At 41.4% G+C, this 19914-nt stretch overlaps 2 protein-coding genes across 3 annotated transcripts in view; one reads left to right on the forward strand and one right to left on the reverse strand.

Moving 5' to 3' along the window:
- Nucleotides 1-1419: 1419 nt before the first annotated feature.
- On the reverse strand, nt 1420-9228 carry copb1 (COPI coat complex subunit beta 1). Of its 2 annotated transcripts, none has more exons than XM_058630210.1 (22): nt 9098-9228; nt 8079-8228; nt 7403-7632; nt 6291-6460; nt 6089-6203; nt 5909-6001; nt 5685-5822; nt 5439-5558; nt 5182-5289; nt 4849-4995; nt 4464-4609; nt 4110-4206; nt 3856-4016; nt 3645-3765; nt 3331-3558; nt 3043-3222; nt 2707-2851; nt 2493-2612; nt 2252-2397; nt 2082-2171; nt 1812-1967; nt 1420-1689 (listed from the first exon to the last, which is right to left on the reverse strand). In XM_058630210.1, exons 2-22 carry the CDS (start codon nt 8167-8169, stop codon nt 1630-1632), a joined length of 2862 nt encoding a protein of 953 aa, XP_058486193.1. In that variant the 5' UTR covers nt 8170-8228; nt 9098-9228; the 3' UTR covers nt 1420-1629. The 2 variants fall into 2 exon arrangements, with proteins under 2 accessions (XP_058486193.1, XP_058486192.1); XM_058630209.1 differs by having other exon boundaries at nt 2061-2171.
- A 2807-nt stretch (nt 9229-12035) lies between these two features.
- The window catches only part of pde3b (phosphodiesterase 3B), a 34495-nt gene continuing 26616 nt past the window's right edge, over nt 12036-19914 (forward strand). Inside the window, exon 1 of the mRNA XM_058629638.1 lies at nt 12036-13032. Coding sequence (XP_058485621.1) covers nt 12154-13032 — 879 coding nt within the window. The 5' untranslated portion in view covers nt 12036-12153. The remainder of the gene's footprint in view (nt 13033-19914) is intronic.

The following is a 19914-nucleotide window of genomic DNA, read 5'->3' on the forward strand; positions in this document are numbered from 1 at the left end:
TATTTTACGAGCCTCCTTCATAAAGGCAGACGACCTTCTTATTCTTACCCACCCATAAAAGATGACATAAAAAAGTGGATTGTCACCTTGTAATCTGAAGCGTGTGATGTCACGATGACATCATCACTTATGGGGAAAATAAAGTGAGGAGTTCTCTGGCAGTGGGAATGACGGCGTTGGCTCGTACACCGAGGTGCACAATCAAGTGCATTCATCTGCAGGGATGGGTTTTATTACAGTGGTACAAGCTGTGTGATATCATCAGGTCAAATATTCAGTGTATTTTTCTTGTTCTTGTGACAAAAGCCTGTTTAAATGATGACTGTAGGTGCAGCACCACCACTGCCACCTGGTGTACAAAGAGAGGAACTGAACCTCTGTGCTTTTCAGGTATATAAATGGTTCTTCTCTCTCACACACTAGCGATATCCTTTTAAGGACTGTCATCCCTAACCTTAACCTCACCAAAATTCAAATATGCACCTTAAACCTCAGAAATTATGTTCTAGGGTCCAGGTTTTTTGTCTCCATGAGGACTACTGGTCCTGTGTTTGTGCCAGAAAAGGTCCTAAAGAGGCAACAATATACAAAGACTCACACACTGACAGATTAGAATGCTATAAAAACAATTGAAGTGATGCAGGTGATGTGATAAAGTGCAGACAGTGTTTACACCGAGCCAAATCTCTGTAAAAATGAATTCAAAAGATGCAAATGTGTCTGCATCACACTGGATCGTTCTGTTATTGTGATATATCGGCGTCCACGCTGAATCCAAAGCCGACTTTGCCCCGTACGCAGCATTTGGCTCAAGCCCTCGTGTCACTGGATTAATTTCACAGCGGAAGCTCTGACCTCAAAGCCACCTTCAACCTTTACTTTACCCCCACAGACAGATTTCACAGACACTATGAACATAAAACAGAGCTGTGAGCCTTAAATCCGTCACATCATAATATATAAACAAACGTAGGTCTAATCCAGCTTCATCTATTTATTACTGTGCCAGTAAAGATTTTATGTCACTGCTCCAGGACGACATTGTCGTTTCTGAGGGAACTTTGAGAACAAATTCCAAGCCGGTTTCAGACAAACCAAATATTCTTATTAAAGCCTGCAGCTGAGACGCGGGACACAGCAGGAGCTGCCGACGGGAGTCCAGTCACTCTGAGACACAGCGACCTTCAGGAAATGGCGATAACTTTGTTTGGAAGCGTTCTTATCCAGTCATTCAAACAAACCTCACCCTTTGAGCAGTTACATAATCACGAGCGGTCAAAGAAATACTACAGCAAAACTTCTCGAGACATAAAAACAATACGAAGACTTTAAATGAACAATGTGAGCATTTCCATCAACGTTCCTCACATAAAAACCTGCAACAAAAGCCACGACTTCAATGAATACAGCGTTGGAACGTTGACTTTTCTCATTCTTTTAATACATTTGTTTATTGTAAATAAGACGGGAACATTACAGAGATGTAGTTTTAGACAGAAGTGATGTAAAAAAAAAAAAAGAAAAGAAAGAAGAAACAGCACAGAAGCTACTGATCATGTAGAGTTCTTAATTTGCGACGTTGAAAAGGCTGAAAAATGTGTCGGCGGGAGGAGCTGGACCAGGGTCGTCTCAGACGTTTGTCTTTTTCTGGGAGAGGTTGATCTTGTCCCCCAGGCTCAAGGCCATCCCCTGTGGAACAAAAGTGGGAGGAGTTATTGCAACACTGAGGTTATATATTAACAGACTGAATACAAACTCTTTCAATGGAGGTATTGCATTAAATATTAACATGTCCCATTGACTTGACTCACCTGACTTTTCGCTCTGATGCGTATGTGTCCGTTGACCGGTGCGTCGGGCCCCAGGTGGATGGGCTTCTCGATGCTGACGTTAGCCAGAGCGTCTTCTCCGAAGATGGAGCGGGCGTAAAGGTTGGCAGCCATGAAGCCGCAGAAGCCAGACAGAGCCTGGGTTTTAAAGGACGGACACAAAGAGTTGCTGTGTGACACAATACAGAGCCACTCACTTCATTCATCTTAGAGTCTTTAAACCTAGTTTACCATTATCGCTCCGTTACCGACCTTCTCGGGAGTGAGACACTTCATGTTGGTGGACTTGAGGATGTGCTGGAGGTATTCGTTCAGATCGGTGATATTGGTGTTTACTGTCACCTACGAAAGCAGAGACACTTTGAAGACCATCTTCAATTTTCTTGGGAGGTTTTTTAACAACGTAGAAATGCAAAGCCCACCTTGTTTTCCCACTCAAACTCTGCCCACATCTGTCGGAACTCTGCGTCGGTGCAGGCGGCCGGCTGGATGTAGTCCATGATGTCAATGTGAATGTCGCTGAGCACGACGCAGTTCCTGTCGCTGGCGGCTCCCGACACATCGTAGACTGTCGAGACAGACGCGGGAATCGTCGCGATCAAGAGAACGCTCGGCGAAACAAAACACAACAACAACAACAACAGGTTGAAAGATGACTCTTACCAATGTTGCCGAATATGATGCCGTTCTCGGTAGAAGCCACTTTGACGTTGGCCTTGATGTTAGCAAAGTCGTGTGGAGCCAGAGTTAGAGGCGAAGGCTTCTCAACCAACTTGAGATCACCTGTCGGAAAATAAGAGTCACGATAAAGCGACACAGACGCAAACCCTGCTGGATCAGATTTACGTTAGGAGAGAACCCGTGTGGCGAGACTCACCTAGAGTGGCCAGTTCCAGGGTGCAGTTCTGGAGCGTGTCACTGGTTTGGTTGACCACCAGCACGTCCAACACAATGTCATACTGGTTGACGTGAACATAGGCTTCAGCATACACGGGGTCTGAAAAGCCTGTGAGCTGAGTCACCTGGAATGGACAAAAAAAAAGCATTTAATTATCAATTATAACAACATCTAAATGTAAATTATAATTGTTAAAAACTTTAAATTTGATTCATTCGTTAAATCTGAGATTATTTGTGAAAGACAAACTGCATTTTTCTACAATGCAAATCAAAAACATCAAAATCCAATTTCTCCAGGCTTGTGTTGCTGCACCTTGTTGAGTTTTGAAGCCAGGGGATCGGCGGCCTCCTTCCGCTGAGTGTTGCCCATAGCAGCCAGAAGACTGAGCTGGAACTGGTCCTCTTTGGAAGTCATTTCATTTTTGGCCGTCAGCTGCACGAAGGAGATCGGGTCGTCTGCCTGGACCGTTACATTACGCTTCTCAGACTCCTTCTGTGGTCAGAAAACACATTTATTCAGATTTTAGGGGGATAACGCAGTGCAATACCCAATACCAATACCTGGGTGTAATGTATTATGAACATTATTAACTGTCATTACCTTCTGTGACAGCTTCTCTTCCTCCAGTCTGATCGCCAGCATATGCGACAGGGATTTGCGACACTCCTTGTTGAATATGTCATTCATGAGAGGCGAGCACTCCGAGAGGACCTTCAGGCAAAGTGAGATGCGCTCCACGTCGTCGTCTGTGATTGGCTTCTTGGGCAGCGAGGACTTGCCCAGGTGCAGCACGGTGACCATGATCAGCATGGACTCTGCGACAAAGGACTACGGGAGGCGGCATCAGAAGAGGGATTAGAAAAACATGGCAGACGTGGCAGAAGAGAATACCTTAAAGAGAGAGGGAATCTTACATTTTGTCTCCTTTTCTCTTCGACAATAGCAACATAGCGCAAGGCCACTTTGGTAAGAGTGGTTGCCAAGGAAGCTGCCACATAGAAATCTCCATCCATCAGGAAGCCTCTAAGTGGAGGTCTGGAACAATAAAATCAGTGTTTATTGGGTTTAAATCAATAGAATATTATGGACTCAAGACGATACTTCAGCGTAATGTGTAATGCTTACCTGTCTTCGTCTTTTTTCAGAGGTCTGGACGAGCTGAGTGCACTCTGTGTCACATAGGTGCCCATCTCTGTCACCAGCTTCTGGACTGGAGCTGCACTCACTTCATCCTCTGCCTTCACCTCTCCTGTCTCTTTCTTTATCTCATGATCTACAATTGGGATCTGTCCAAGACAATACACCGATATCACTCATTTATGACGACACTGGGACTGACTGCTTAGCTTATGCTACATAACAACAATAGACCAACATACCTCTCCCAAGGACCGTCGTATTTCTGTCATGACACTCTGGATGTCTTCCTTTGTGCTGCAGTATTCACCCAAGATCCATAGCGCTCCCCTGTAGATCCTGTAGATGTACAGAGACAATAAAGTGGTTAGAGATACCAGGATTCTGAATGATCTGACTGAGACAAAGCATGTTTAGCAAAAAAATAGCAGTGGGCCAAGGATAAAGCCTTGAGGAATGCCACAATTATAATAATGAACAACAGAAGAGTAAGCACGCACCATTTATCTCAATTTAAAAAAACATTTAGATAAAATACTAAACAATAAACTAGACCCTGAATATTATTCACAGTACATGTGCTTATGGACCCTTACTTGACGGTTTTGATGGCGTGAAAGACCTCCAGCATCTTCTCAATGATGAGGGGTCTCAAGGTGTCAAACCTCTGAATAGCCTCTCGCACAAACTCAAGCACATCAGCAGCAGCTGCCTCATTGGTGTCACTTAGGAATTCCATCAGCTGTTAATCAGAGCAACATGTTATGAATTACATTAATGTTGCCTCTTTCAAGCACTTGTGAGTATTTTCCCTTCAATTTTACATTAAGTGATGCAGTACCCGTATCTTGGGCTTCAATTGACTCATGTGCAAGGTACGGTGACACATCAAAACAACCCAGACACAGGTGCACCCACACACACACACACACAGAAAGACAGACGTCTCTTGATTTAACAGAGAGATAATAGAAAGCTTACCACAGGTATGACATTGGCTGCCATGTCAGGGAAGCGGACACTGCAAGAATGGAGAGTTCGCACCAGCAGCTGTCTGTATTTATCAGTGTCCTCATGTTCTGTCACATTGTTCGTCTTGATGACCTCTTTCTTCAAAACAATCACCAACTGCAAAAGAAAGAGATGTCACTCGTAAAACGAAGACATTTGAACAGATCGCATCAGTCTTAGCTTCTCTTCACTGGCTTCCTGTTCATGTGAAATCAGATTTTAAGGAGCGACAGATCCCTCATCTGGGGTTTATCCCATTGTGTCCTCGGGCAGGAAAACAACAACAAAACACATGCCACTGACCTCTTCTACATTACGGGACGAGACAAGGTCCAGTGCCAGCTGCAAGGTTTTCTTTCTGACCTCCAAGTCAGGAGTGCTGAGAACACGCAGGATGTCCATGACAAGGTCCTGGATAAAACAAACATTGGCAACAACCACCTTAAGTCTTTACATTCAGTGAATAAACCCTGATACTTTTCTCACAATAAGAACATGCAATTCTTTATTCATCTTTGACTTTGGCAGCAATCCAAAAACAGAGCCACAATTCAAAGTACCTGGAGTACACGTTCATGGGTGGGATGGTCCTTCAGGTCAATCAGGCGATCAAGAACAATCAGCTTCACATTGTTGTCGCTCTCCTTGATAATCAAATCAATGTAGCACTGGGCAGCAGCCTGGAGAGCATTGAAGAATGCATAGGAGATTGTATTAAACCAAAGACATCACTGCTATTGAGTGAAACATAATAGAATGTTATAACCGTAAATGATCCACACAATATAATCATCCTTGTGATGTACCTTAATGGCTGTGGGAGCACTGGAGAGGGTGACAAGAGTGCCAGCAGCCTCATACTTAACAGCCGGACTAGAGGACTGCAGCAGGTTGTAGATGCAGCGGATGAACCGGGCACGTTCAGAGGGGTTAGCGTGACAAACCTAACAAGACAAAAAAAAAGCATGTTCACACATGAAAATGGCGACTTGGAAAGGACGCAGTTGCGATTAAAAAAGCCTCGACTCACTTTGTATATCAGCTCCACAATGACCAGCTGGAGAATGTCCCCAAAGGTGTGCACTTGGTCAATACACGTGCTGAGGTAATCCAGAGCTCGATCCTGTACAAAGTGAACCAGACAATGGTGTGATTAGAGTAAAGCCTTTGATATACTTGCTTAAATAGCTGCACACGATGTGCTACAAACCTGATCTGCATGAATCAGCATCATGAAAGCATTTCTCTTACAGCTGGCATCTTTCTCATTAACAAGAAAATCGTGGATCAGCTCGGGAGCATCGGGGATGAGATGTTCAAAATTCCTAAAACAAATGAATGTAATTAATTTGTTGTTCAATAAAACATGGGGTACAAAAAATTTTTTGGAAATGTGGCTGAACAGTTTGTACCTATAGATGGTGTAAATGGCCAGGACAGCATTGCGGCGCACGTAGCTGTGACGGTGCTCCAGACAGGCGCGGATCGCGGGCATGAGAGGCTCAAGTAATTCGGACTCCTTCAACTTGCACAGGAAACGCAGCGTGGAGCCACGGATGAACTCGTTGGGGTGCTGCAGGTCCTACAGGTTCAAGAAAGAGTTCACAACATTAACGTTGACATTTTTTTGGAAATGATAAGGCTTCAGCACTCTCACAAATAAGGCTGTCTCTTTTTATTTGAAATTCAATATTATTTCAAACGTGGGGTGTAGAATTAACACTTGAAGAGTAGTTACCTATTCGAAATGTATAGCTGTGTTTTGACCGATTCTTTTTTCATTTCCATAAGTAATAGCACCAAAATAACCAGCCCCAACCGTTCCATTTTATCGGGTACCAGAGTAAAATGGTACGGCACAGTCAGGGTGGAGCTAGACTGGCTCCACCCACCTCCAGTCAGCTGATTGGGCAACAGAAAAACACCACTCCCTCACAATATGTGTAAATATCCCATGGAATACGGTGTTGAACCACACAAATTCATGCCATAATGGAAACACAGTCTATGCTGCAACTCAAAGGCGCCTATTAAAGTAGTACCCAATACAATCAGCAGAGAGTGCATGTAAGGTTTCCTTCTATATCATACGACAGTGTCGGCTGCAGCAGCAAGACCATCTTGGCGTCTCCCTCTCTGCAAACAGGGTTGCTGTTTGCACCTTAGCTTTGGTGGAGAGGCACAATGTGCACCGAATACCCTCTAACTTCGATTCATAAATATCTGTGTGTGACAGGAACATCCGTGCACTCCGAGTGTGTGTGTTCTATGGTTCTCTGGTTCGCTGTCAATTCAAACATGTACAAGTTATCCTCTGACTCATAAACAAACAAAACTAAAAGTCTAATTTTGTCTCACTGTTAATGCTCAGCATTATTTTCCCAGCTGTTGTACTCTGTATTAAATTTACTACCTGATCTTGTTGTAATTATTACAAATGAAAGGGCTTATTTTTTAAATTTAATCTAATATATACACAAATATGATTTCTTTCTAGTTAATCACAGTCTGTCAGTTAGCTTACCTTTCTGTAGGCATCACAGACTAGGATCATCTCCTGAAGCAACTTGCCATCTGGGGTTGTTTTGGGAACAATCTCCCAGAAAACCAGCAGGAGCTTCTTTATCGTGTGGTCCTGAAGTGGCAGCACGAAGCGGATGATGGTCATCAGTAATCCTGGCAACTTCTCACCATTCAAGATCATGATGATGACCTTCTTCAGGGCTTCAGTCTTTGCCTTGATCTCCCCCTTTTCTGTGGTTGTTATCATGAACATGATCAGCATTGTTCCAAAGATGCATTATTGTTTCGCCAAAAATATTTATGTAAGAATATTAAATTATGTGCATTTATATGACTTCATCATTCTATTATTCAAAAACAACACAGACTACAGTTTTTAACAGTCTTCAGTGGAATTACCTTAAATCTATTTAGCAGCACAGCTTTGAAAGTTAAAAAGTTTTCTTAAACATTTTTTTAAACTTTTTTAGACAATTTCAAACATTGTCTTGTCCCATAGAATTGCAATATTTCTACTAGCCTGATGAATAGAAACACTTAAAAGGATTGGGATTAATGTTCACCCGTGTTATCTGCAATCCAGGGTTTTGAATTGCAATAGATAGTGAATTGGCACCCAAATATTGTGATACATTCAAATCATGACAAAAGCATATTGTTGCAGCCTTAATAGTTACCTAGATCTGTTTTGAGGCTGACTTCTGAAGGGGGCTCTGAGTCAGATGAAACATTGATGAGCGTGTAACAGACATTCTCTGCAGCCGTCATTTTGCTGCTGGGTCAGTACTGGTTTAGCAGAATCCCAATGAATGTTGACAGGATGACACCTGTGAGAAACAGAATAAAGCAGGTTTAATAAATGGGTTTACACAACTGCTCGTGCATTTCCTGCCAAGAAAACCAACTGAATTACATTTTGTGGCACAGTAGCTCATTGTAAAGCAGTGTTAGTTAGTTAAGTTATTGCATCTATACCTTTTTACTGAGCCCTCTTAAATAACGGCAAAACAAATAAACCTCTCAGTTACTGTCGGTCTCGCCTTCTGATGACTAATTTCTTCTTCTTCCTATAATTTCATACATACACGTATGTATACATATATATATACACATGTATATACATACACACGGATGTTTTTGTTATATAGATCTTGTTATCTTTGCTACTGGTAAATGCAGCAATTTGTGAAATATGTGACAAATAATCTACCTGTAAGCATGCGACAACACTTTAAATAACTGGCGGTCAATGTTTGTTTCTCCTACATTTAATGTTGCTTCTAACCTAATTTGTTGTCATCTTAAAAACTAATTTAAGGCAGTTGAGGTTAAGTCAAGAAATAGTGACACGCAATGTTAACACCGTCAGACAGCACAGCAGCTAGCGCCAGCTACTACGACCAAAAGCCTTTGCCTGCGCGAGCAATAACATTAACATTAGCAATAACAGCCGCGCAGCAAAACCTCGGTAAAACGCAAAGGACAATGAATAAAACCGCTGTATAGATGTTGAATTACACTAGACTACCAAACAGGTGTACCTGCTAACGAGCTAACGCTAGCTAACACCAAGTTAGCTTCTGCTCTGGACAGCAATGAAATGGAGGACAGTAGCGTTCGCTGTGTACTAACTCTTCCCACGGTCCACGAAACAACACACCACTCGTGTTAATCACAACCAGACTACATTACCTACCCGGGTGCACGGCTTCTACCCTCCGAAGTGACCTTCGCTATCCAGTTTTGGATATTTACATCCGTAAAAGAAGAGCCTCCTTCGGCCGAGCGGTCTCTCCACTACTTCCTAATGACGTGGAAGATTACTTTCAGAGCCACATCACTGCTACCGTGTGCCCGAAGGCTCAAACATAGGAATGGGATAAAGGCGCATTTAAAAAGAAATAAGAAATAATTCTTAAGCAGATAAGATATTATTTTTTAATATGTTTCTCTAATATGACAAAATTTCTGCATTCAAGTCGTTTTTATTACTTTGTGTCCACATGTACAGTATTTACAATCTCTGTCTTTTTCATAAAAACAACTTGAATAGTGGTCCTTGCAACAGTCTCGTATTTATTGACAGAGGTGTGCACAGACATTTGGAAGAACAGGGGCAAAAACTAAAAAAGGCACCTACTGTGCACTGGTGGGGCAGGTGCTACTAGTTTTCTCGCTGTGGGAAAAGAGGGCACTACTAAATGAGTTTTAAATCAAAACAAGGTTATAATAGTTTGGGATTTTTCAGTCGTTTTTATTTAGTTTTGACATTTTGTTTTTAAAATGTGTTAGTTTTAGAGCAAGTTTTTATTTTTTGTAAATTAAATAAAACTCATGAGACAAGTAAACAAACACAAATTGAAAACAGGTAGATATAGAAGACACCCATTGAGACGCCGTCATGTAGGGGCAATAGCAAAATTCATAAAAACACACCTTTTCGACAGCAAGGACACCCATGGGAACCAAAGTTGCAAGGGCATCCCTGTGCATGCCACTGTTTATTGATGTTCTCAGGAAGAGGACACAAACATTTAAAAAGATTATAAATTCAGAGTTGTTTAGAGCCTCCAGGATTTAAAAGTGTATTTGTTTAAAAGTTTCCCATTGACTCCACATGTGCATCATTGACAAACTAGTTATTGACATGAACTTGGTTGAACTGGTTGCTGAATTTGTTTGTGACTCCATCAAAATTGTACAATAGATTTTTCTAGTATGCAGCACCCTCTAGTGGAAGCGTAGCCTTGGTGACACAATAGACGCATATCAACTGTTGTGCAATCAACAAGCATTTTTTGTCTGTGATCGAATGTGTTTATTTTTTATTTTTTAACTAATAAAAAGGATGTGGTCAACAGTGTGGTCCTGTTGTGATATAGTTTTCTGAGTTCATTAGGCTGTCAAACACTACAAACACAGCACTCATAAAGGTCAAACGACACAGATGGAAGGTCGGTATGCATTCAAACATTTTTGTTTTTGGTTACTTGAGGAAAACAGTTCATTTTTTTCATGTGAATTTCACAAACCAACAACACTGTCAATTGTACTGAAAGGCTACACGTCTACAATAGACTCCATTCAGATTCAGAAACAACCTTGCACTGATTAACTCCCATGCAAGTATGTGCACGGGCCCACACATTCACACCGAGTTGTCATGATAAGGAGAATTTATGGTTCAAGTCACAAGCAAAGTACTTGTTTACATCACAGAGCCTTGACAGCCCCAAGAACAATGGCTACACTTGCCACAGCACTGTTTGCTGTATTCTCATTTAACCAGGTATGATGAGCCAGAAAGTTCATGTATTTTTCTTTAGAGGAAACATTTGACACAGTTTGATAGAATTGATAGTAGGATAGTGCATATAAACAGTGATCTCACTCGCTGAGAAACAACCACAAACAAGTGATTTAAATCATATTTAGATGTTTTTTAATATGAGACACTGAGTCAAATACTGACAGTACATAATAAGCGGGGTATTAATACTTCAAATGATGTGAGGGTTTGATGGTTGGATCACAGATGTCTTTCCAAACTCTGGTGGCTAAATATATTTAATGTCTTTTTAAAATGTGTATAAAAAAAAAAAAAAAAAAACTGTTATGGGGAAATAATTATTTGTACAAGTACATCTGACAAGTACTCCATCTAGTGGAACAGGGAGGTAAGACACTGTGGTAGTTAATGGTGACAAAAAATGTGAATGGTTAAATCAAATGTTGAATGTAGAAAATAAATGTGAGTGAAATTGAATTAAATACTAAATAATAAATGTGGACAAAAAGACAACAGACAAAGATGTATATGTTTGTATCCTTAAAATCGTTTTGTTAACTATTTTTGGTGTCAATAATGACAGAGTTTTATATATATATATATACATATGTTCTTTAAATTCACTCAGGAAACCAGCAATATCTCTTAGTAATATACATTTGTCTGATGTGGAATTTACCTAGAAATAATCATACATTCAAAATAAAATAAAACGTTGTTATTGTTTATTAAATGTTTATTCATTTCATGCTCTAACATTCCTCACATGTAATGTCAATAACATTATCTTCATTTTAAACATGTCATTCATGTTCCAGTGAAGTGTGCAATGGTGAAAGAAATCAGCTCATAACAAACATCACTTCCTGGGTTACACGCTGACATCATAGGTCACGTGTGTGTGTGAAACAGCCAATCAGAGGCTGGACATGTTTGGACTGAAAACAGAAGCAGCTTCAATAAATCATTGGAAGTGTTTGTAAAGATTGTAATGTGTATTTGATATATTTCACAATGTGTGCACATTTATTTGTTTGTTTCATTTGACTGTTTTCTTCAGTTTGAGAGCACTTTTCTTGGGGAATATATTATTGTGAGAAAACTTTTTTTTGGGTAAAAAAAATGCTGATATAATGAAGTACCTTCCACATAAACTTGTACACACTGTAAATGAACTCTAAGTAAATAACGGAAATATATAAATTGTCATTGGTTTTGTGGTATTTTTATGGAGCAGCTGAGAATTGCTCCGGCCCCGCGGTGCCAGTTGTGGCCTGTAGGTGGCGACACAGAGTCCGGCTTTCTGTAAAAACAACATCTCACCTTCTTTCTTTAGTCCAAGCGCTGGATCACGTTTGAGTGACCATGGAGTGCGTTCGCTGTCATGTAGTTGAGCGTTAACACGGCGTGAACCGCAGCAAGAGGGGGACTTTCGCGTGGAGACGAGGCGCCACAGTCGAGCCATGGCTGCGCGGGAGGAAGGAGACGTTTCACACAGCAAAACAAGGCACCGCGACGGAGCTGGAAGTGTAAACAGCTCAGAGGGCTTCAGGAACGGCTACGTGAAGAGCTGCGTCACCCCCCTCAAACAGGACCATCAGTGGGGATTTTTGGTGAACGTGTGCAGGTTCTGCAACGAGGACTCAAAACTGTTGAAGGTCTCCGTCCTCTACGTGGGCGCGTTTGTCGTTTTCGCGCTTTCCCTCCTCATTTCGAGGAGCTTGCAAAGTGACTCGCTGTGGGATTTGCGGACTTTTCTGTGGGGCTTCTCGCAGTCCATCAGCCCGCTGTTCAGCATAGGATGTGCCTTCTTCTTCCTAACGTTGTACCTGCGGAGGAAAAAGAGGGAGGGCAGCAAATGCTGGCTCGTGTCACTGCCAGCGTCGTGTTACCTCGGGGATTTTTTGGTTTTGCGGTTCTTGCAATGGGGAGAGGAGCAGCACCAGATGCAAATGGTGGGCAGGTTGTTGTTCGTGCTGGGATGCGTGGGTCTGCTCACGCTCATCCCCACGCTCAAACTCAAACACAGTGTCCTCATCGTGGTCTTCGCCAGCGTGGTGTGGCTCGTGTCGTTCACAAGTTTGAGCGGGCTGCCCGCGCTGCTCAGGCCGCTCCTCGCCTGCTTCGCCGGGGTCTGTGGCTCCCTGTTGGGGCTCACCTTCGACCGTTACAACCCGTCGAGAGAGGCGGCGGGCGGGAGTCCCAGCGCCGAGGAGAAGGTCCCAGTGATCAGACCCAGGAGGCGGTCCAGCTGCGTGTCACTGGGGGAGACGTCGACCAGCTACTATGGCAGTTGTAAAATGCCCCGCAGACCCTCGTTACCCTGTATATCCAGAGAACAGGTAGGTGCTCCAGCAGCTCCACCACAGGACCACGCTGTGTTGTCACAGGTCGACCGATACGAGTGTTTGCAATGGCCGATGCCGATGTGTAGATAATGATGAGGTTTTCTTTTAAAACAAACACGTCAACAAAGTATATACAAAAGTCCTTAACGTTATTAATCATTGAACCTCAATTTGGCCATGGTTGTACTTTTAGCGTCCACAAATAAGGTCAGTGTGATGTCAATCCGATACAGCCGATAAACAGTCGGTCCGATCGTGACTTCCACGTAAATGTGATGGATTTTCCTTTGGTTTCTGCTGTATTTTAATTTCCAAAAAAGAATAATGAACAGACGTGGAAGAGGAGGAAAATGAGACGGATAGCAAACAGCGTGGGGACGAGCAGACGTGTCGCTTTTGTTTACTATAGAATCAGAAGTGAAGCCGCTTCCTCTGTTTTTACTTCTGTGGGATTCTGAGCGACTGTCTGATCATTTCATTTTGCATCCATTGTAAACCGGAACAAATCTTCTCGGAATTGAGACATTTTGCACATGTAAACATAGCTTTTGGACACTTGGTTGAGGTCATGTGAGGAGTACCCGCACATGTACACAAATGACAGCAAACTCCTGGCGAGAGATTGTTGCCGCTGGAGCGGGAAGTGACATCGCGTATGCACGCTCAGAAACGCTAGACTGATCCTCATCTTTAGAGTGCACGCAGAAATGCAAAGCAGCTCACTGTGGACGCCAAAAATCTTTGTCAAAACGATAAAGTTTTAGTATATTTAGCCGCATTTGTCAAGTCACCGAGAAGAAAATGCCGATAATAAAGTGGCAAAGTCTCCACCGACCATGTGTGCATCAGAAACGCAGAAAACGACAATCACAAGTCCTGAAAATACACACATGCACACACAGAATACTGGCCTGCAGAAAAAAATTTGTTCTTAAGTAAACCTTTATGGTGGAAGAGGAATGCTGTGTTGTAATCGATTTAACCTGGTTATTCGCTATATAACCAGGTTAAATTATAATAGTGTCGTGTTACAGGCTCTCATGTGTAATGAAAGTCAAACATGTGCTTTGTCCGACAGGGCTACGCGATGTGGCCAAAAAGGTTATTACAATAAAAAAAAAATTTTTCGGTTGATATTGATACGTTTTTGCAGTAAATGTTAGATGATTTTTTTTTTATCCTGAGTGACAGTTATGGAAACCATGTAATTGTGTTTGGGCAGAAAGGAAGAAAAAAAAGTAAAACATTCAAAGCATTTAACTGATGCAACAGTGTATTTGTGCACTGTTTTGTATGATATCAATGTTAAAGGAATGTAGGACAGCATGATATTGGTATCGGTCGACATTGGCTTTAATTATTGGTTATCGGCAAATATGCCAAGGTAGAATAGAATAGTCTTTTATTGTCATTGTACAGGTACAATGAAAGTAAGTGGGCTCCCACAGAGCCACCATGCACAACAAAAAAGACACAAGCAAGAAACATCATAGACTAATTATTAAATAGATGCATTTCTCGTAAAATAGAGACATAAAGTGCGAAAAGATACCCTGATATGACGATACTGGCGCCCTTTAACACTTACTTTTATGTTTATTTACTTTGCACAATGAAGAAAATGTAGAAATCTACATGTGCTGTGACTTGATGATGCAAAATATTATGCATGTTTCACTACGGAAGAGACTAGATGTACGTCAGTGCTGGTATCGGCACTCCTGATATATCAGCATATTGGTTTATCATCAAAAAGTCCAATATTGTGCTTCCCTATCAATATTAATAAACTTTTGTTTAATTACTGTTGAGAAAAAACCCCAAAAAACATTTATTTAAAATGTACGTTTCGTGTCTTATCACAAACATCAAATAATAAATGGTTAAATGAATAATTATTATATCAGTTATTTACATTCATCATGCTATAGATGCACAGATAACTCCAGTCTCTCGCCGGCACTGACGCTCGTCTACGCTCTGTTTGGACCAGAGTTCATACACCAGATAATCAATGAAATGTCGGCCTGTCCGCCGCGATCATAACAACAAAAACCAGCAGCAGACCCACGAGTGATGTGGCCGGCAGTCCCCGTCTCACTGCACAGGCGCAAATTATTCAGTGTCCACATCGAGTGTCAGTGTCTGTCTCTCTCTCTTTTTTATTTATTTTTATTCCATTTTTTTTGTTTGCGTATGTGCGTGACATAAAAACCAGTCTGTTTACGTCCAGCCGTCTCACAGATCCACCACAGAGCGACGCCTCCTCTCTACTGTACGCTGAGTTTTGTAAACCAATACACCTATATCAGTTGATATCCAGGCCAAATGGAGACTATCGCATTGCAAACAGGACAAAAAGAAAAAAAAAAAAAAGCTCTAGTAAGCCGTCGAATAATAATAAGCGTTAAATATATATTTAAAGTGCTTCGGCGGACGCCAGGCTGTGAGCTCACACGGATTGTTTCTGTGGCCTTCGAGCACAGTTCGAAATGATAAGAGAACTAAAAATGTACATCCAGTTCGTCTCGGTTGTCCCGTTTCCAGCAGTTGTTCTTCCACTTCATTGTGTTTCAGACTGTTGCGTGAAACGTAGCGTGCAAACTAAAACAAAGCAGGAAACATTCTGTCCTATAATTAATAGTAATCCTATCATTAGCTCCTTTTGTGTTCCTTCTGTTATTTGTACAAGCTACACATTATAGTTTCCATTTGGAAACACAAGAAATTAGTTTTTTGTTGAGCAGAAAGGAGCTTTTTAATTGCTAATAATTATTTGATTCAATACATTCATTGGAACACATTTATATTCCGTGTAAAAATGCGTAGTTTGTAGACAAACAATGTGGCGACGTTAATAAGTTTGTAAAGGCATTAAAGTCGTATCAGGTAAATACCTGACGTGGAATTTAATCTGTATTGAGTAAACAGATAACCAAAGGCCATTGTTGTCACCCACACCACCACCACCACCACCACCACCACCACACAGCCCTGAAAAACCAACATGGCCGCTTCTCAGTAAACATTTATGTCACCGTCGGGTCGCTTTTCGTAAGTGAAAGGGACAAACAACACGGCCACGCTCAATACAATAAACCTGTTTGTGTGGATTTCCTGAGAAAATACCGTAGTGTTTTCAGGTGCACTGACGTCCTGTAAGTGTGTGTGTGTGTGTGTGTGTCAGGCCTGTGGTGCAGCTTACGAGCAGCATGTCTGTGGTTTCGTGTCCAACGTGCTCTTATGTCGGGGATAGTGCAACTTTCTTTTTTCATCTTCAAATGTATTTTTTAATTATTTCATTTTAATTCAGTGCAAATCCATCACCATAATTTTTAAAAAATTTTTTTTACTTCTTTTCATATTAATGATTGATTTCATACAAGAAAAAAACAAACAAAAACAAACCCCGTCACTTTCTGCGTCAGAGACGGGCACAAAGGAGGACTTTGAAAGGAGTCACTTAGGGTTCACTGGTGATGTCAAGCGTGTTCTTCATCTTTGCACACAAACAGTCGGCTTTTCCGTCTTTAGCTTTTACCTTTTGCATCATCGGTGCCATGTCAACAGACTTTGGCATTCGTAAAGTTCTGCTTTAAAGACAATTTAAACACAACTTCACGCTTCTTTTAGATAGTTTTTATTTCTGTAGGAAAAATACGTGTGTGTGGATACCATATACAGATAAATACACAGAGACACTACTTTAGCTCAGTGCTGTGTCACTACAAACAGTTGTTAATTAGCAGTTTCAAAGATTCAAAGACCAATGCAATTTATTTAGCATTCGTTGTTACTGTACACGTTAATGTTTTTGTGCTAAATTTGAAGCCATAGGTTCATTTTTGTCTGTCGTCTCAAGGAAACAAATAAAAGAATATATACACAGCGGTTGACAACGTATTTAGCAGAATATTTAGAATGTCACATGCATTTTTGTATAATTCACCCTTTAAGCCTATTTCAAACCTTCTTGATATTTTATATGTATGTTTACATTTGGCCCTTCTGACGTTATTCTGTGCAAGTGAGTGGCTTTGTGATGTTTAAACTCTGTGCTTCACGGCCTGAAAGAGAGCAGCAGGATAGAAGCCATGACACCAGTGCTTATAAGAGAAGATAAGAGACGATAAGATAAGATGGACCGTATTCTCCCGAAGGAAATTTGTCACATTTCAAACATGCAGAGAATTCAAATGTCACAGTGGATACTTGACAACAAAAGAACACACAACACACACAAGTCATAAAAAATGATGTTATGTCATGTTGTGGTTTGTTGTCATGAACATGAGTTGCCCGTTAATGACCTGGAATGCGACGGCCCCATTATTCAATTTGTCCTGACAAAGTTTAATGACGAGGACATTGACTGACTTAATAATAACACACAGGATTTCCACTGTATCAGCTGTAGCAGCGTTGTCCAGCGGGTTCTCTCTTTATTATCTCTTTTAAAATATCCATAACACGCCATTATATATGTGTGTGTATGGGCCGTAAAGTAATATTTTTATACCACAGTGTCAAAGTATCAAAACCACTAAAGATGTCATGTCGCACACGAGTTACGCGAGTTACTTCTTTTAATGACTCATCCAGAGTTTACGTCTCAAATTCTGCTGATGCTGATCGTGCCGTCAGACTCTCACGCCATCCCAAGTTTGCAGAGAATCAGAAAATGTGAGCGTCCTCCGCTTCCCGGCGATCTCGTAATGGTGATGAAGCTGCTAACGTCAAGCGATTACATCCCACAAGCGGCGGACTGTCGTGGGTCTAGCTCCACCCATACAGAACCGTACCATTAGGGGCAGGGCGCTGAAAAATGGAACTGTTGGGGCCGGTACTGTACTGAATCAAACTGAACACACCATTAGTGCATTTGTTGTATAAGATTGACAGCCCTATACCGTTATAATACACTATAAAGTGAATAAACTTAAACTCTGCCCTCTGGTGGTGAGTTAAGTAGTGCGCTCCTCCTCGCAGCTCTCCACCAAGTATCAAGAAATATCAGAATGGGTGACCAGTATCGACCCGCATCCCTACTTTCTGAGGGAACTGTGACTTTGCAGACTGTTTTTTGTTGTCTTTTTGGCACGTTTCCATATTTGTGTTCTAGCGCACACATGCTTGCCCAAAAATATTTATTGGCCTTTTCCACTGAGGCCATTTTGACCCGTCACATTAGGGAAACCCCAGCTGTTCCCTCTGTTGAAGTTCAAGAAAATCTCACAATTAAGAAGCTTAAACAATTGGAAGTCTTGTTTTAATCATGAAAAAAGCTTCAAACTTATATAAAATATAAATATAAAATAAGTATTTTATCGATTGTTTCAGCTCTAAATGTGACATACCGTGCGCTGCTTACTATACTTTATACCGCTTTCTCTATGCAAATCCACCCAGATGTTCTTGTTCGTGAAGGTCCAACTGCACGGATTCAAATTCAAATTCCCCCCAAAAAAACAACTTGTATTTGTCCCCAGGGGGCAATTAAAAGGACACGGGGCAGTTGCGTATTAGCGCGGTGACAAGTTGGAGATGGCGCAACAAATACAGTGCAGAAATGAAACCGTATTGACAGTGAAGTATTAGCAGCTGTGCAAGAAGGTGTAAATGTGGTTGGAATCAGTTTCACATGTTTTTCCTGCAGTGTACACAGTCTGGATCAAATCTGGATATGCAAAAACTACATATATATATATATATATATACTATGTATTTGTTTTGCTGGCAGTCTGAACGAGGCAGAGGACACACTGTGTCCCCAAACCACCTCTGACTGTGGGGTTTTGAGGACAAATGCGTTCAGACCTGTAGCTAGAGCGGAAACGATTAACTATTCTGACAATCGATGAATCGGTTCAAAGCTTTTTTCATGATTAAAACAAGATTTCCAATAGTTTCAGTTTCTTAAATGTGAATATTTTCTTAATTTCTTTGCTCTGGATAACAAAGAAATCATCAAAAGTGAATCATTTTGGTTTGTGGACAAAACAAGACATTTGAGAACATCATTTCTGGGTTTGACAACATTTTTTTTAATGTTTTCTGACATTTTATGGACCAAAACAATCGTCAGATTAATCGATTATGAAAATAATCTCTTCCGTTTTATACGCTGAAAAAGGTAAAATAACTTCACTCCGTTACACCTGTAATGGATTAAGTCCAGTCAAACTAAATTCACCCTGTCATACGAAGACAACTCGCTGACGTCCTTTCCTCAGGATCACAGGCGCTTCTCTCTCTCTCTGTGTGATCTCGCCGATCTTAATGCAAACATCAAACAGGTTGTCACAGAAAGGAAACAACGTGCTGTATGTGTCACGCTATGGTCGCGCCGTGGGTGATTAATATTGTCGTGCCTTAAAAGGTCACTTTCCACGCTTCCTCTGCCCATAATGTGCTCTGCAGTGTGCGTGTGATCCTTAAATGTGTCAGACTGCGTCAGCGGCGACCCTTCGCGCTCGATGACATCCTTACCAAAGAGCCTCGTACACGCACAGGCCTTGATATGGTGTTGGAGGCAAACTTAAGTCACTATTAGACCTGTTTGTTGATGCCCTGTGATGAGAGGCCACTGGGGAATGAAAAGAAATCACCTTTTTGTGTGAAACAGTGTCGAGGATGCTCATTTTCTGTCCTGGTTCCAGTTTTAAAGTTTAAATGAACTCCTTTCGCTTGCTCTCAAGTCTTAGTTGTGTTGTGTTTTTGCCACAGTAATTCAAAACCCTCTTACACAACCAAAGCTGTGAGGTTTTGACTGCAAATGCCAGGGGTCAGGTTCACCCGACCCTAGATTTATTTCAATACATATTACGCTCCGTTGAGTTGAATTCCTCTTTTCTTGTTTTTTTTCCAACTTTATTT

The sequence above is a fragment of the Solea solea genome, chromosome 5 (assembly GCF_958295425.1).
Source record: "Solea solea chromosome 5, fSolSol10.1, whole genome shotgun sequence".
Taxonomy (NCBI): Eukaryota; Metazoa; Chordata; class Actinopteri; order Pleuronectiformes; family Soleidae; genus Solea; species Solea solea.

What these genes read in the sequence shown, in the direction of transcription:
- copb1 (XM_058630209.1), bottom strand. Translation starts at nt 8,169, where the DNA reads ATGACGGCTGCAGAGAATGTCTGTTACACGCTCATCAATGTTTCATCT. An exon ending in CAGCCAATGTCATACCTGTG is followed by an intron (nt 4,610 to 4,848) that starts GTAAGCTTTCTA and finishes TCTGATTAACAG; the next exon opens with CTGATGGAATTCCTAAGTGA. An exon ending in CATCATATTCGGCAACATTG is followed by an intron (nt 2,398 to 2,492) that starts GTAAGAGTCATC and finishes CTGTCTCGACAG; the next exon opens with TCTACGATGTGTCGGGAGCC.